The sequence below is a fragment of the Zootoca vivipara genome, chromosome 15 (genome assembly GCF_963506605.1).
Source record: "Zootoca vivipara chromosome 15, rZooViv1.1, whole genome shotgun sequence".
Classification (NCBI taxonomy): domain Eukaryota; kingdom Metazoa; phylum Chordata; class Lepidosauria; order Squamata; family Lacertidae; genus Zootoca; species Zootoca vivipara.
This window is the reverse complement of record NC_083290.1, coordinates 15,614,607-15,629,244: the sequence shown is the minus strand read 5'-3', so window position 1 is coordinate 15,629,244 and position 14,638 is coordinate 15,614,607. Positions and strand designations below refer to the sequence as shown.

The 14,638-nt window shown below is 47.5% G+C and overlaps 1 protein-coding gene across 1 annotated transcript in view; it reads right to left on the bottom strand.

Moving 5' to 3' along the window:
• The window catches only part of LOC118097172 (eosinophil peroxidase-like), a 29,200-nt gene extending 23,732 nt beyond the window's left edge, over positions 1-5,468 (bottom strand). Inside the window, exons 1-2 of the mRNA XM_035139861.2 lie at positions 5,424-5,468; positions 5,080-5,157 (exon numbers count right to left, since the gene is read on the bottom strand). Coding sequence (XP_034995752.2) covers positions 5,080-5,157; positions 5,424-5,430 — 85 coding nt within the window. The 5' untranslated portion in view covers positions 5,431-5,468. The remainder of the gene's footprint in view (positions 1-5,079; positions 5,158-5,423) is intronic.
• Positions 5,469-14,638: the final 9,170 nt, after the last annotated feature.

The following is a 14,638-nucleotide window of genomic DNA, read 5'->3' as shown; positions in this document are numbered from 1 at the left end:
GAGGTTCTTGTCGATGAAAGCGCGCAGATCCTCCAGTTCCTGATCTGACATGGCGTACAGCTTGGCTGGGGGTATCGTTGCCCCTGGCACCAGGTTGATCTGGCAGTCAAAAGGCCTGTGTGGGGGTAGGTGGTCGGACTCCGCTTCGCTGAAGACCTCCTGCAGGTCCCAGTACGGCTTGGGTATCGCCTCACCCCCTTTGACATGCATGGTGGCCACCGTGGCTATCGGAGGCCCCTCCCCTGGTTGGTGCTGCATGCAATGTTCCAGACAAAAGTCCGACCCAAACGTGATGCATCTCTGGTGCCAACTTATGGAGGGGTCGTGGCGCGCCAGCCAGCTCATTCCCAAAACGATGGGGGGGTCTGAGATGGTTGTGACGTTGAAAGCCAGTGTCTCTGAGTGCCTTCCCACCGTCATTCTCATGGGGGGGGGTTTGATGAGTGATGGCCCCTCCCAGCAACTCTCTGCCGTCAATGGTGGCCACGTGCAGGGGAAAATCCAGCTGCAGAAGTTGGATCTGGTGCTCTTCTGCAAAGTTTCTCGAGAAGAAGTTGGCTGAGGCACCACTGTCAATTAAGGCGAGGACTGTCAGGGGATAGCCATTTGGGAGCGTTAGCGTGACTTCTAGAACCACTCCTGCTCTGGGAGGGGTGGGCTGGCTCTGCTCCTCTCTGTGCGGGTGGGCGGGCTGGGGCTGTTGTCTGCTGACTGTGCCTGGCTGCTGCCCCTTGTCTCCTGCAGCCAGGCTGTCTCGTTTCCCTGCTGTGGTGCTGCGTCAGCGGGGGAAGGTACAACCGTTCCCGCCTTTCCTTGCCACTCTCTGCGATGAGGGCAGTCTCTGACGCGATGCCGGGGGGAGTTGCAGAGAAAGCAATTCCCGCCTCTTCCCTCCTTGCGTCTTGGCGCCGCCGGGGTTTGAAAAGCCCCCGCGCGCGCTCCCCCGATCTCCATCGGTTCCGGCTCTGGGCTTGGTCTGGGCGGGTCTGGGGGCGGTCCCTGGGGTGGGGTTTGGTGATGTGGTCTGTCCTGGGAGCGTGGGAACCAAGGTTTTGCTGCGCGCGTCGCTTGTTTGCCATACCATCTGGATTCCTGTCTCACCCCCACCGCTAGCGCCGCTTTGCTTAACTGATCCATAGTCTGCGGTCTAGGACCTCTTGCCAGCTCATCCTTAACGTCTGCGTGCAAACCCAGGTAGAAGGCTGATTTCACTGGCTCACTTTGCAGATCCCACCCCAGTTTGTGCACCAGCATGGTGAATCTCGCCCAGTAGTCCCTAACTGTCGATTTTCCTTGTGTTAAGTTATGAAGCTCCTGTTTAGTGGCCTCCATTTCACTGTCGCTAGCGTACATTATTTTTAAGGCTTCTAGAAATAATTTTGCGTTCTTCATGCAAGGATTTTTTTGCGCGATGAGCGGTCTTACCCATTCCCGGGCGGCCCCCGTCAAATGCTCTATGATAAAGGAGACTCTGTGCGCGTCATCTGGGAATTCTGCTGCATGCAATTCCAGCGCATAATTTATTTCTGTCTCGAATCCTAGGTACTCCCTCGGGTCGCCGCTGAACTTGGTGACTAGGCTCTGTCCCCTTCTCACTTGGACTAGCTGCGGCTGGGGCGCCCCCCCCACCTCTAGCGGCTTTCTCCTCTTCCAACTTTTTCTGCAGGTCCAATACCATCACCCTTAGCTGTTTCTCAGTCTCCTCTTTTGTCCTCACCTGGTCCACCAGCTTGTTCAGCTCCTCCTGCGCCCCTCGCGCTTCCTCCTGAGCGGCATGCAATTGCTGCTGTGCGTGCGCTGTGAGGTTCTGCAGCTCCTGCTTCGCTGCTTCGGCCTCCAGCCTCCAATGCTCAGCCTCTTGAGCGCTCATCGCTGCACTCCAAAGTAGCCAAAAAAAGATTCGGGAGTTGCTGTCAGAGGGCCTGGTATGGCTACTCTAGAGTAACGACTCCAGCATGGTCTTTTAAGGCTTTTATTAAGTGCTGATTATTTACAGTGTTCAGAGCAGTAAAAATGCATCCTTAAGGTGAGGTGTCAGAACTCCCGAATGGCGATTGGCGCGTTTTCTTCCAGCACCACAGCTTTGGCAGACCCAACCTCTTCCCCCTACGTTTGCGTCGCAATTCGGGAGTTGGGGGGATTGGCCTCCCCCCCGTGCGTCCAACTTCCTGTCCCACCTGCGGCCTGGGCTCCACAACCTTGCCTGAGCCTCGGACACCACTTCCTGACTCTCCGCTGGAGGCAGAGCTCTCCTTACTCTCTCCAGCGCTTGGGGATGGGCTGGAACTTAAGATGGGAGGGACTTCCCTGTATCCCTTGTCCCTCACACATACTAATGGCAACACCTTGGACTTGACTTGGGAACAGATCAGCAATCAGCGTAGCTCTCTGAGCAGAGGTGTTCTATGCTGACAGGGTCGACAGCTGACCAGGAAAAAAAATGTCTTTGTCTTCTCCAAGGAGTTTAACAGCAGCCTGATAGACAGAAATCAGCAGGCGATGCTTCTCCCTGCGCAAAGAGAAGTAACATCGCCTGCTAACCCAATCAAAGTACAGGAGCTGGGTCCAGTTAAAAGTTGGCCATTTTAGACATGGCTTTCTCCCAGAGAATCTTGGGAACTGTAGTTCAGCAAGACATTTCTATGTTATACAGGTCCCCAGAACTTCATTACAGAATGACAGTTCTCCGGTGGCTTGGATGCTGCATAGGCAGGATGCAAAGCAAACTTCCAGTTAAGGACAGCAGCTAAGCCACAGAAGATTTTGGAGAGGATTCGAAGGACTCATCCCTCTGGCAGACTGTAACATGCTGCTAGGCGGGTCCCGTAAGCAAATATAGTACAGAATGCACAGCTTAGAACAATTTCAGAAGGTTGCAATTGTTTCCATGGCGGGTGGGGAGGGAAAGAGAACTCAAACGGCAGAGGAGTAGCTGATGCAAAAGGTCTGCTGCCGGGCAGGAGGGGAGATCCAGTGAGAGAGGGCATTGAGGAATTGCATTGCAAAACTCAGAGAAGTGGGAATTTCAAAGGATGTTTTTGTGTTTCATTTCATGGGTCGTTTTCAACTATGTACAGTAGGTTTGCCTCTAACAGCAAAATGTTCTAAGATTCTATCCCGTTCTTTGCAAAGTCTCCAGCGACAAAAAAGTCCCCTGAGGAAACTTGGCAAAATTTCTGGATTATTATTGGGGGGGGGGCAGGGGAGCAGGACTGATGCAGCAAGTATTTGCACACATCCATCGTTCAGAAACAGGTTGAATTATGGACCTTCTGGCAGCTACAGGTTGCAACACACGGGAAATCTGAAGGTTTCCTTGAAGCAACTGAAATCCTTCTGTTGACAGATTTATCCCTGGCTATTCTGAAGAATGTTTCGGGCTGTTTGGGAGCAGTGCTGAATTTATTGCACAAATTATGAAAACTTCCAATTGAGGTCTCAGATTACAAGGGGTCTGAAACACAGTTTTTTGTTTCGCTGCTAAATTTCAAGTTTATGCAATTGCTATTTTTAAAAGAAAAACATACTCTAAACCAAACTTTACCATTCTGATATGACATATATATATATATATATATATATATATATATATATATATACACACACACCGTATATATATACAGTCGTACCTCGGGTTGCGAACACCTCGGGTTACGAACAACCCGGGTTACGAACTTCGCAAACCCGGAAGTATTTTCGTTGCATGCACGTGCGCAGAAGCGCCGCGCGCCTTTGCGCATGCACAAAGCGCGAAAGTAGCACTTTGCGCATGCGCAAAGCGGCGGTTCGGGCCCTTTTCGGGTTGCGAACTTTTCGGGTTACGAACTGCAACCTGGAACGGATCGCGTTCGTAACCCGAGGTACCACTGTACACCTAAGGGCTGCAGAAATATTTGTTGTTGGATTTAAATCTCTGCAGAAATGACACAGATTTTAAGGGAAGCTTTAAGTGTGTAATAGATTATTGTATTTTAATGTTGGAAGCCACCCAGAGTGGCTGGGGAAACCCAGTCAGATGAGCGGAGTATTAATAAATTATTATTATTATTTATTATTATTATTATTAGTAGTAGTAGTAACAAACAGATAACAACAAACAAATTTTATTGGTCAATCAAATACAGATTATAGCCAAAAAACAGAAAAAGAAGAAAAGAGGTAAACAAAGAATCTCAGAAACAAATTAAAACATTTGTGATAAAATCCTTGTAATATGTAGAGCATGTATACATGGGTGACTCTTATCTCAGTGCACAAAGGTGGACTCAAGGACTTTCTTGAGTTGGGAGGTTTTTATTGCAAACTTTGCTGCATTGAGCATGACTGGTTTGACAGAGCAAGACAGCAGATACGTGATTTTGTTGATGTCACTGAGGGTGACAGGAGGAAGAGAGTCAAGGAATTTCTTTAAGTATTTAGCCCTTGGATTTTCATACAGCTTACAAGATAGCATATAATGTTTGGTATCCTCAACTGACTGGCACCCGAAGATGCGGAATCACTGTTCTCTAGGGATATTTTTGTATCGTCCATCCAGAAAGTTAATTTTGATGGTCTGGAACCTTAAATGCCGTGTGAAGCAAAGGGGAAGTAATCTCAGGCAAATATTTCTCTATTCTTTCTGAGCTCAGTTTTTACAATGGGATAGAATGTAGAAAATCTAGATGCCTTTTTACAGCTTCCACATCCCTTCTAGCAAATAATTCCTGCAGGTATTCTTTATGGAATCTTTGTCTAGACTGCTACATGCTAAGCAAGAAACCTCCAGGTACTGTAATTTAAAATCCTCTCAAATGCAAATGGGATTATTGCAAGATGAGTATTCCAGTGAGATTGTTGCTTGTCTATGCAAATATAAATGTTCTATTTTTCATTGGGCTTTCTGTTCCAATAATGCACTTTAAAAGATACTGCTATGGGGGCCTCTTAACCTTGAAATAGTTTAGGGCATCAGAATGTCTTGATCTGGTCCTGTTAAGGTGGGGGGGGGGGAGTATAGGTGGGTTAACAAAACCCAGAACACTCTCCAAATATAATTATTTTTAAAAGCAATATCAAAAAGAGAAGTGAGGGCCTTACCACGGAGAGGAAGATCTGTTGCTTGGAGAGGTTTTGTGGCCACCAGGCATCCCAGGAGAACAAGGAGCAGCTGGGCACCTTGGAGAACGAGAGAAAGAAAGAGGACAATTTTATTTGGGAAAAAAATTGTTTCAAGAGCAGTTTCCTTCAGTGCATGATTGTTTCTTTATCAACATACCTCTGAAAGTGTCACCTGCTCCAACATTTCAGTCCCACCCACCCCCCACCCGAAAGAGCAAAAGCAGACTAACATTTAGAAAGGCATTATCATTTAAATAGATTAGTTTTCTGACTCGCCTAGAATTTAGGACCAGAAAGCATTTGGAAGGGTAAGGACCACTCACCTGCCATCTTTGACGCATCTGCTCACCGGTGGCTTGGACATCAACACTTTTATACCCAGACACACCCCTCGGTTTGCAGGAGGAACTGTCCACAGGAGCTGGATTGGTGGAGGGAAAGGCCACACCCCCTTCTATGCCCCACCCCCTTGAGATGCTCTGATTACTGTATTGCACCATGCAGTTCCAGGAATGCAGATTTCAAACTCTGCCCAGCTGTGGGGGAAGCCAGTCTGTGGCCAAAGGGTTGCTCCCAATCGTTTGGGGCCTCAGGAATTGGGGTGTTGCCTCACTGCTCCCCAGAAATAATTGCTGAGTTTGATTGATGATTGCAGCAGGGGTACATGATGCTCTGTTGGGTTTCGATAGCTGTCTGTGAGAAGCTTTCAAAAGAGGGAAAGTGCTTGCATTATAATTGCAGGCTTCGCCGCCTGGAATTGAGTTCTAGATGTATTTTCCTGTTTACATATTCTGTTAGCCATCAATTAAGAACCCTTCCTACCAAATCTGGAACACTATTTTATATGCAATAAATTAACCACGGTTGAAACCAAAAGGAAAGCTCAGTCGGTAGAGCATGAGAATCTTAATCTCAGGGTTGTGGGTTTGAGCCCACACATTGGACTAAAGATTCCTGCATTTCAGGGGGTTGGACTAGATGACCCTCATGGTCCCTTCCAAGCCTACAATTCTATGGATTCACCTCTAGGGCTTTTAATTCCCTCCTCTTACATTCCAGTTCCTTATAGATGGTTGAGAGCCAGTAAGTAACCTTGTACATTTTGGTAAGATCAAAAATAGTCCGTTCCTGTACCTGTGCCTGATCTTTGATATGACTATTTTACAATATTTTTTCTTTAATACAAACTCTCCTGAAGATGGCCCTCATAGGGTTATACAGAGGGTTATCCTGGCAACATCTACCATATTGTTTTCCTGATACTCTATGCAGTCATACCTCGGTTTAAGTACACCTCGGTTTGAGTACTTTCAGTTTAAGTACTCCGCGGACCCGTCTGCAGCGGATTAATCCACTTTCCAGTACTTTCAATGGGAAAGTTCGCTTCAGGTTAAGTACGCTTCAGGTTAAGTACGGACTTCCAGAACCAATTACACTCATACTTCGGGTTAAGTACACTTCAGGTTGAGTACTCTGTGGACTCGTCTGGAATGGATTAATCCACTTTCCATTACTTTCAATGGGAAAGTTCGCTTCAGGTTAAGGACGCTTCAGTTTAAGTACTCCGCGGACCATCTGGAATGGATTAATCCAGTTTCCATTACTTTCAATGGGAAAGTTTGCTTCAGGTTAAGTACAGACTTCCAGAACAACCAATTGTGTACTTAAACTGAGGTACCACTGTGTTCCTTTCTACAAGGCTCCTTTCATTAACTGAAGAGAAATTAATATTGGAAGTGAAATACCAGAGTAGAGAAATACCAGACAAAATGGGAAAAGCCCAAGTAAGCAGCCTGAAGCTTACTTATTTTGAGATGCAATTCCCATCATTTCCTAGAATTTCTGGTGTAAGATCTTGTAGAATCTTCCTTGGCTGGTTGCTGTGTGATTCGTCTTCAAGCCCCCTTTGCAATCTCCATATACCATCCTTTTAAAATATATATATGCTGTATCTATGAAAGCATATACAGTGCTACTTCAGGTTAAGAACTTAATTCGTTCTGGAGGTCCGTTCTTAACCTGAAACCGTTCTTTCTTTCTTTTTAAAAGATTTTTATTGAAGTACGAGAATTTTTACATACATTATATTCTCTCCTTCCGATTTTTAATTTCCCGTACCATTTTTCCTTTCCTTTCCCTCCCCCCCCCATAATCTATTGGAAGGGTTCAAACAGTTGTCCTCAGCCACAGGCACAATGTCTTTAATTTCCACTGAATGTCTTCTGGTCCAGTACTGTAGTTGTTATCCATTGAAGATAGGAGTTCCATCTGGTCCTTATCATAGTAGACTTGGCCTTCCATGTTATAGTAGACTTGGCCTTCCGTGTTATTTCCTGTGACGTTACTGCCACGATGTCTGACTGAATAAATTCAAACAAATAATTAGTCCAGACCTTCCAACCTAAAACTATTGTTGCCTTTCCTGCTAGTATCATTGCTTTGAAGATGTGCTGGTCACCTTTCTCTATGTACCTGAAACCGTTCTTAACCTGAGGTACCACTTTAGCTAATGGGGCCTCCCGCTGCCACCGCGCCACCGGAGCACGATTTCTGTTCTCATCCTGAGGTAAAGTTCTTAACCCGAGGTACTATTTCTGGGTTAGCGGAGTCTGTAACCTGAAGTGTCTGTAACCCGAGGTACCACTGTAACTATATCCCACAGGGGTTGGTGCTTGGAGATACAGTGCTATAGCCCAGTGTACCCTGTCCAGATCTTGCACAGAAAACTCAAGCATGCAGATCAACAATTTAAACCAAATGCAGCAGTGTCGCTGCCCTGCCCTCCTTCGACCCTCCTGAAATATACTCGGACTCCTGTAGTGACTTCATGCTCTTTATTGCAGCTTGTAAAACAGTGAATGAAATGCCCCCCAAACCTCAGGCTTTTATATACATTACTAGCTGGCCATGCCTTTCTGTGGCATTGTTTGTTAAATGGCAGGTCAGAGTCCCCCTTCAGATTCCCCAGACCGTCAGAGTCCCCCCTGTGTTATGTTTAGATAGGGGGATACCTGTGTCTCCCCACACTCATCCCAGGGAAGGTCTTAGTTATCCCTGTCACCTATTGACAGACCCCCCATCCCAATCAGGGAAGGACTTACCTATCCGTGTCCTCCATTTTGACCCCTGAAACCCACCCCAACCTGGGAAGGGTTTACCTATCCCTGACCCCTATTTGCCCCCCCCACCGATTGAGGGTAATACGGAGGGGGGAGTTGGCTTGTTTGGGGTGGGAGGACGTCGTGGAGGTGGGCGAATCGCCGGGGGCGCGATCCGTGGGGTGGGGGTGTGTCTGGAGTTGCTCGGGGACAGTGCAGAGGCCTAAGAGTGGCTTAGGCCTGAGGTGGTAGGGTGAGGTAGGCCTGAGGTGTCGGGATCGTAGGGGTGGTCCCCGGGATACGTTGGGATTGGCGGGGGTGGAATCCGTGGGGTGGGTGGGGGTGCAGAGTGGGCTTGTTGGGGTGGGAGGACGTTGTGCGAGGCGGCGGAATCAGCAGGGGCGCAATCCGTGGGCTGGGTGTGTGTCTGGAGTGGGCTTGGTCGGGGGGAGGTGATCGTGGTACGTGATCTCCTGGGTGGGCACGGGTCCCTGGAGAGTGGCCTGGTCTCGGATGTGCGATCTCCGAGGCGGGCTTGGTTCCCTGAGGAGTGGCTTGGTCTCCGAGCGGTTTGCTCTCTGTTGGAGGGATTGTGGGAGTATGTTTGTCCGTTATTCATTGAGTGTCCACTGGAGGGCGCAATTTTTTGGACCACAAATCCAGGTTTATACCTGTCTTAGGTGTGTCAGCTGGTCAGTGTAAGTGCATGATGACCTGCTCACATGTGAGTTTGAGGTTGTGGCCAAATTTCAGGACGATCGGGTAATTGTTTGTGGGAGAAAAGTGGGGAATAACACACATGCACCTTCACCATTTATATATAGAGAGAGAGATTTACACAATGAGTCCCGTCTGATTGGCTGATTCTGCTTCCCTCCTGGGGCCTGATTGGTTGTTTCCTGCAGGCCAATCAGTTGTTGCATTCTACGATCCTACTTGCCTATTGTTCTAGGATCTAAGCTTAGTACATAACACCTCCATAATCTCAAATTTGTGTGTCTTACATGCTTTTCAGTCCCCGTCCCCCCCCTTCTTGGTAGGGGGATATTTCCAATGTCCCAACCAGGTGGAAAACAATTTTTGGAACCTCTGCTTCTAAGGGAGACATTAATTCCTTCAAAGTGTCTATAAGAACTGTTTTGAGTGACACTGGCTGAGCCTAAATTCCTTCTTTCTGAGAGCTCTCTTTATTCGCCACTGACCCTGCCATTTTGTCTGGTGTCCTGCAATTAGGATTAGCTTTTCCCGGGTACTTGTCTTGAGTTTTAAGGAACTGTGTCATATCACCTGTTTTTGTCCTCAAGGTAGGTACTGACATCTGCTGAGTAGTTTTCACTCAGTTTGAAGAGTATCTAGTCACTAAGACCCTGGAGAACCTTGAATGTTGTCTGTGCCAGCCAGTAAGGAGAAGAGACATGGGGGATGCTAGCAAATCCATCTACATTTCACTGCCCGGCAACCCTGCTGACCTTGAGGTCAGTACTTGGTTAAATTGGAAATATTAATTTATGCTGTTATAATTTTGCCTGTTTGTCTTATGATACCATTGTTTATTGGCCCTGTTTATATGATTTTATAATACAGTCGTACCTTGGTTCTCAAATGCCTTGTGACTCGGATGTTTTGGCTCTCAAATGCCACAAACCCAGAAGTAAGTGTTCCAGTTTGCGAACTTTTTTTTTGGAAGCTGAACGAGTGTCTGAGTTCGAGTGTCTTCAAAGTCCATGACACCTTTGGTAAAGGCTGTTCTCCAACCGGAGCGCTTGCAGGCCAGTGTTTCCCAGTTGTCTGTGTTTATACTACATGTTTTAAAGATTTGCCTTGAGACAGTCTTTGTCACGTGCTGATGCCTGGACATGTTCATTGAATATAGTTGCCAAGCCAACTAGTCTCTTTAGTAACATTGCTGAGCGTATGTAAGGTTTTTACACATTTGGGCTCTGAGAAATGCCTTTCACCACTTGCCACTGGCACTGGAAGTGTGAGAAGGATCCTTAGAGCAATAGAAACATTAGGCGGATTATCCAGGAGTTCTTTGCTGTAATATGAAGATATGTAATAATAATAATAATAATAATAATAATAATAATAATAATAAATAATAATAATAATAATAAATAATAATAATAATATGCAATATTAAGTGCTCCTTGTGGTGGCATGATCCTTGGAATTAAGCTATTGCTATAAGTTCACAGCACAGATCTTCAGCCTCAACATTGTTTCCATTGCGCACCAATGGAACACATTCTTTGCTCTTCCAAATCATGGCACCATTTAACAGTCAGCCCCCTTGACTACTGGCGCTCGCGGCAATGACACTGAAGTAAAACACCTTTCCTCTGTAACATAAGAGTCTAATACTGGAGTGGATACCTGGATGAGTTGCTGGCCAAGTGGATCAGGTTGATTAGGCCACCCAAGCAGCCAATCACCGGGCATCACAATGATGCCAGGTGGAGGTGGCCCATTTTTGGCCACACAGTTTGGATAGCCAGTGTGGCACAGTGGTTGGAGTGTTGCACTAGGTCCTGGGAGACCAGGGTTCAAATCCCCACTCAGCTATGAAGCTCACTGCGTGACCCTTGGACGAGCCACTGCGTCTCAGCCTGGCCAACTAGTTGTTGTTGGCCAACAACAGGGTTGTTGTGGGGATTAAATGAGGAGGGGTGAGAAACATGCACGCCACTTTGAACTTGTTGGAGAAGAAGGTGCAATACAGATCTAATCAATCAATCAATCAATCAGTGAAACGTGGGCAAAGGCACTGTGCTCTGCCAACCCCATCAATTAGATGATAGTTGGGGATTGCCACCCTACCTCCTTTGGGCCTAGCCAAAGCTTCATACGTTTCACACCTGACACCATATTTGCATGGCTTGACCAAAACAGGTGAGAGTGTGGGGGGGGGGGGGTTCACCACTGCTGATCTGAACACAAAGCAGTTTCAGAGATGCAGTGTTGACCTTCAAATGCAAGGGCATTCCATTCCAAGGGCATTTCCTTTGCAGGTGGAAAGCCCCTGGCCCGGCCCACGCCGCAAAGGTGGAAGTGATCTCTTCCCGAAACCCTCGTGAGATGTTAGTGGTGTTCAGAGAAGACCATAACAGTCCCGTTGGATCATGAGCGTGACAGAGCAAATGCATGAGATTCATAGCAATTGCAACACTTAATTTTCAGTTCCCTGCAAAGCAACGGTCAATTGGGCCACAAGAGAAATTACAGCTACAGTTAGGAGTTATGCAAGGCAACTTCCCCTCAGCCTGCATCTCCGGAATTCGAACCATGATAAATGTGTCTGACCTCGCAGTGGTGTTGATCTGCTTTGCCTCCACACACACCCTAGCCATATTAAGAGTGCCATTAGCCTAATGAATGGGGAAGTGTTTTGAACAGCAATAAATTATTTTTAAATCATTGACGGGCTTTTCTTAACTTGCTGAATTTCTGTCTGGGTGGGTGGAATTGGCAGCTATGGGGGAATTTCTAGCTTTTCTGTTGCCAACTCATAGACTGTATTGTGAGCGTCCTCTCTCTTGAAATAGCCTTCCGCACCGGACTCCGCAGTCCAGTCTTGCAAACCAGTAGGAAGTGAGTTGGGGGGCGGAGGTTATGGATGAAAAAGGTGTGGGGAGGGACGTGAGCCCCAAAACATCTCATGAGAACAGCCTGCTGGATCAGGCCAAGGGTCCTTCTAGTCCAGCATCCTGTTCCCACACTGGCCAACCAGATGCTTGTGGGGAACCTGCAAAGATAATTCGAGCACAAGAACCCTCTACCTCCCTGCGGTTTCCAGCAACTGGTATTCAGAAGCATTGCTGCCTCCAGCTGTGAAGGCAGAGCAGAGCCATCATGGCTAGTAGCCAAGGATAGCCCTCTCCTCCATGAATTTGCCGAATCCTTTCTGAAAGCCATCCAAGTGGGAGGCCGTCATTGCCTCCTGTGGGAAGGAGTTCCACAGCTTATGCTGCATGAAAATGTCCTTCCTGTTCTCTGTCTTGAACCTTCCAACATTCAACTTCATCAACTTCAGTTCCGGTGTTTTGAGAAAAGGAAGGAAAACTTTTCTTTACCCACATTCTCCTTGCCAGGCATCATTTTATAAGCTTCTGTCGTGTCACCTCTCCCTTGTCTTTTCTCTAAATGGCCCAGACACGCTAAAGCTCCCAGACGCTGCAACCATTCCTCATAGGGGAGTCGTTCTATTCCCTTGATCATTTTGGTTGCTCCTTTCTGAGCCTTTTCCAACTCTGCAATATCCTTTTTGAGGCGAGGCGACCAGAACTGTACTCAGTATTCCAAGTGAGGTATCACCATAATGACATAATGACATTAGCAGTTTCCCCTTCGGTTCCTTTCCTAACGATCCCGAGCTTGGAATTTGCCTTATCCACGGCCTCATACTAGGTCACCGCAAACCCCTGCATAAAAAGAAGTAAGCGTCTAATGGCAACAGTCTCCCATTCGTGTGAAAATAGACTTTAATGTAATAAATTAGTTTTCTTTTAAATAAAAACATAGTTTATCCAAACCCCGACACCCTCCACTCAATGGCCCAGAGGGAACAGGATGAGCATGACTTCCAAAAAGCATGCAGAGGAACATCAGATGCAAGAATGAGAGTCACACCATTAGTCTATAGTTTTGAAACACCCCTTGGCCTGGAATACAGGCTTCTCGTCAACACAAGAGACGCACTCCTCAGGCTGGGTGTACCAGCTGGCACTACTGTGCCCCCTCCCCAGCCAGAAGTGCTTGACAGCTCACATAAGGCAGACCTGAGGAGAGGGTCACATGACCCTTTGGGGCTGCCATAGTTGTTTGGCACAGTGGGATGTAGGGACGAGGGCCAAACTCCCCCTCTCCACCATCGCAAGAACTCACACGTCCATGTCTTTATCGAAGCTCTTTCTTGGTTCCTTTTTTAAAAAAATGAAATTTCTCCAGAACAAGAAATTTTCATTTAAGGAGAAATTCTGGGCCTATTTTATAGTCCCACGCTTGACCAACACGCTTGGGGGATTTCTTCACTACCCCCGAAGATGTGGGAATATGTGAAAGGCGCTGGATTTTATCAAAACACTCGGTTCTGAAAATACTTTGAAGGTTTTGCCCTGCTCTGCTTGCGAGCTTCCTGGAAGCATATGGGAAACAGGATAGAGCCCATTGAGGCAGGCCTTTGGTCTCACCCAGCAAGGCTGTCCGTATCACGCAGCCAGAAATATATGGAATAGGTCCTGCCAAATGTCACCCGCATGTTCTGGTAGGGTTGGTGAGGTAGGAAACGAAGCTATTAAGAACAGAGAGCTGTGAAGTTGTTGCTGAATTTTGCAGAATGCAAAATTCTGAGATTTGCGGAGTTGAATTGAGGGAAACACCTGAGGAATTTCAAGGACTGTAAAAAGATATGAAGTGAGAATCCTCAAATGTCTTAAAACATCCTGGCCAGTGGCAAAGAGAACTATAATGGTCCTCAGGATCTGATCCAGTGCAAGAATGTGAAAAGACTCTGAGGAGACGAGGGCTCCCAGATTGCCAAGTCACTGTGACCAAAATTACCCAGAGGCTGTGGGCTGTTCAAATGTTGGTGGAGTCATAAGAAGATACGATGAGCCTACTGGATGAAACCAAAGGCCTGTCTAGTCCGGTGGTCAACGAGGTGCCTGTGGGATGGGAAACCTGCAAGCCGGACCCAAGCGCAAGCGCAACTCTTCCCTCCTGTGGTTTCCAGCAACTGCTTTCCAGAAGCATTACTACCTCTGACCATGGAGGCTGAGCATAGCCACCCACAGCTTTCTCCTCCATGAATTTGTCCAATCCTCTTTTAAAGCCATCCAAGTTGCTGGCCATGGCTGCCTCCTTCAGAGGGAGTTCAGAGGTGCCCTGCTGGCATCTACTCCAGCATCGTGTTCTCCCAGTGGCCAGCAAGATGCCTCTTCTGGGAAGACCACAAGCAGGACCTGAGCATCCTCCCTTTCCAGAAAAGTGGTTTTCAGGTGCATTACTGCCTCTGACCAAGGAGGCAGAGCACAACCAGCAGGGCAAGTGGCCGTCTCCTCCATCATCTCAGATGGTGGCTGCTGGGGGACCTGGACGACCACAGGTGTCTCCCCATCTGCTTAGGCCTATCTGGGCATTAAATTCTCAAATGATGATCCTAGTGTGAGAGGGAAAACTCTGCCACAATCGCTAGCAATTTAGAATCTTCCATGATCTGGATTATAAATTGCACGAGGCCTGGAGTGTGAATCTGCACAAATAGCCAATGGGTGGGAATCCCATTGGGGGGGGAAGGAGATCAATATGGACAGCCGCCAAGTCTCCACGGCTTCAGGACGCTCTTCCTGAAGTTTTGGGGGGCTGCGCGCTCTGCAGACACCCCCCCACCCGAACCCTCCCAAGGGACAGGAGAAAATTCCCCTGCGTCCGCTGGCAATCGC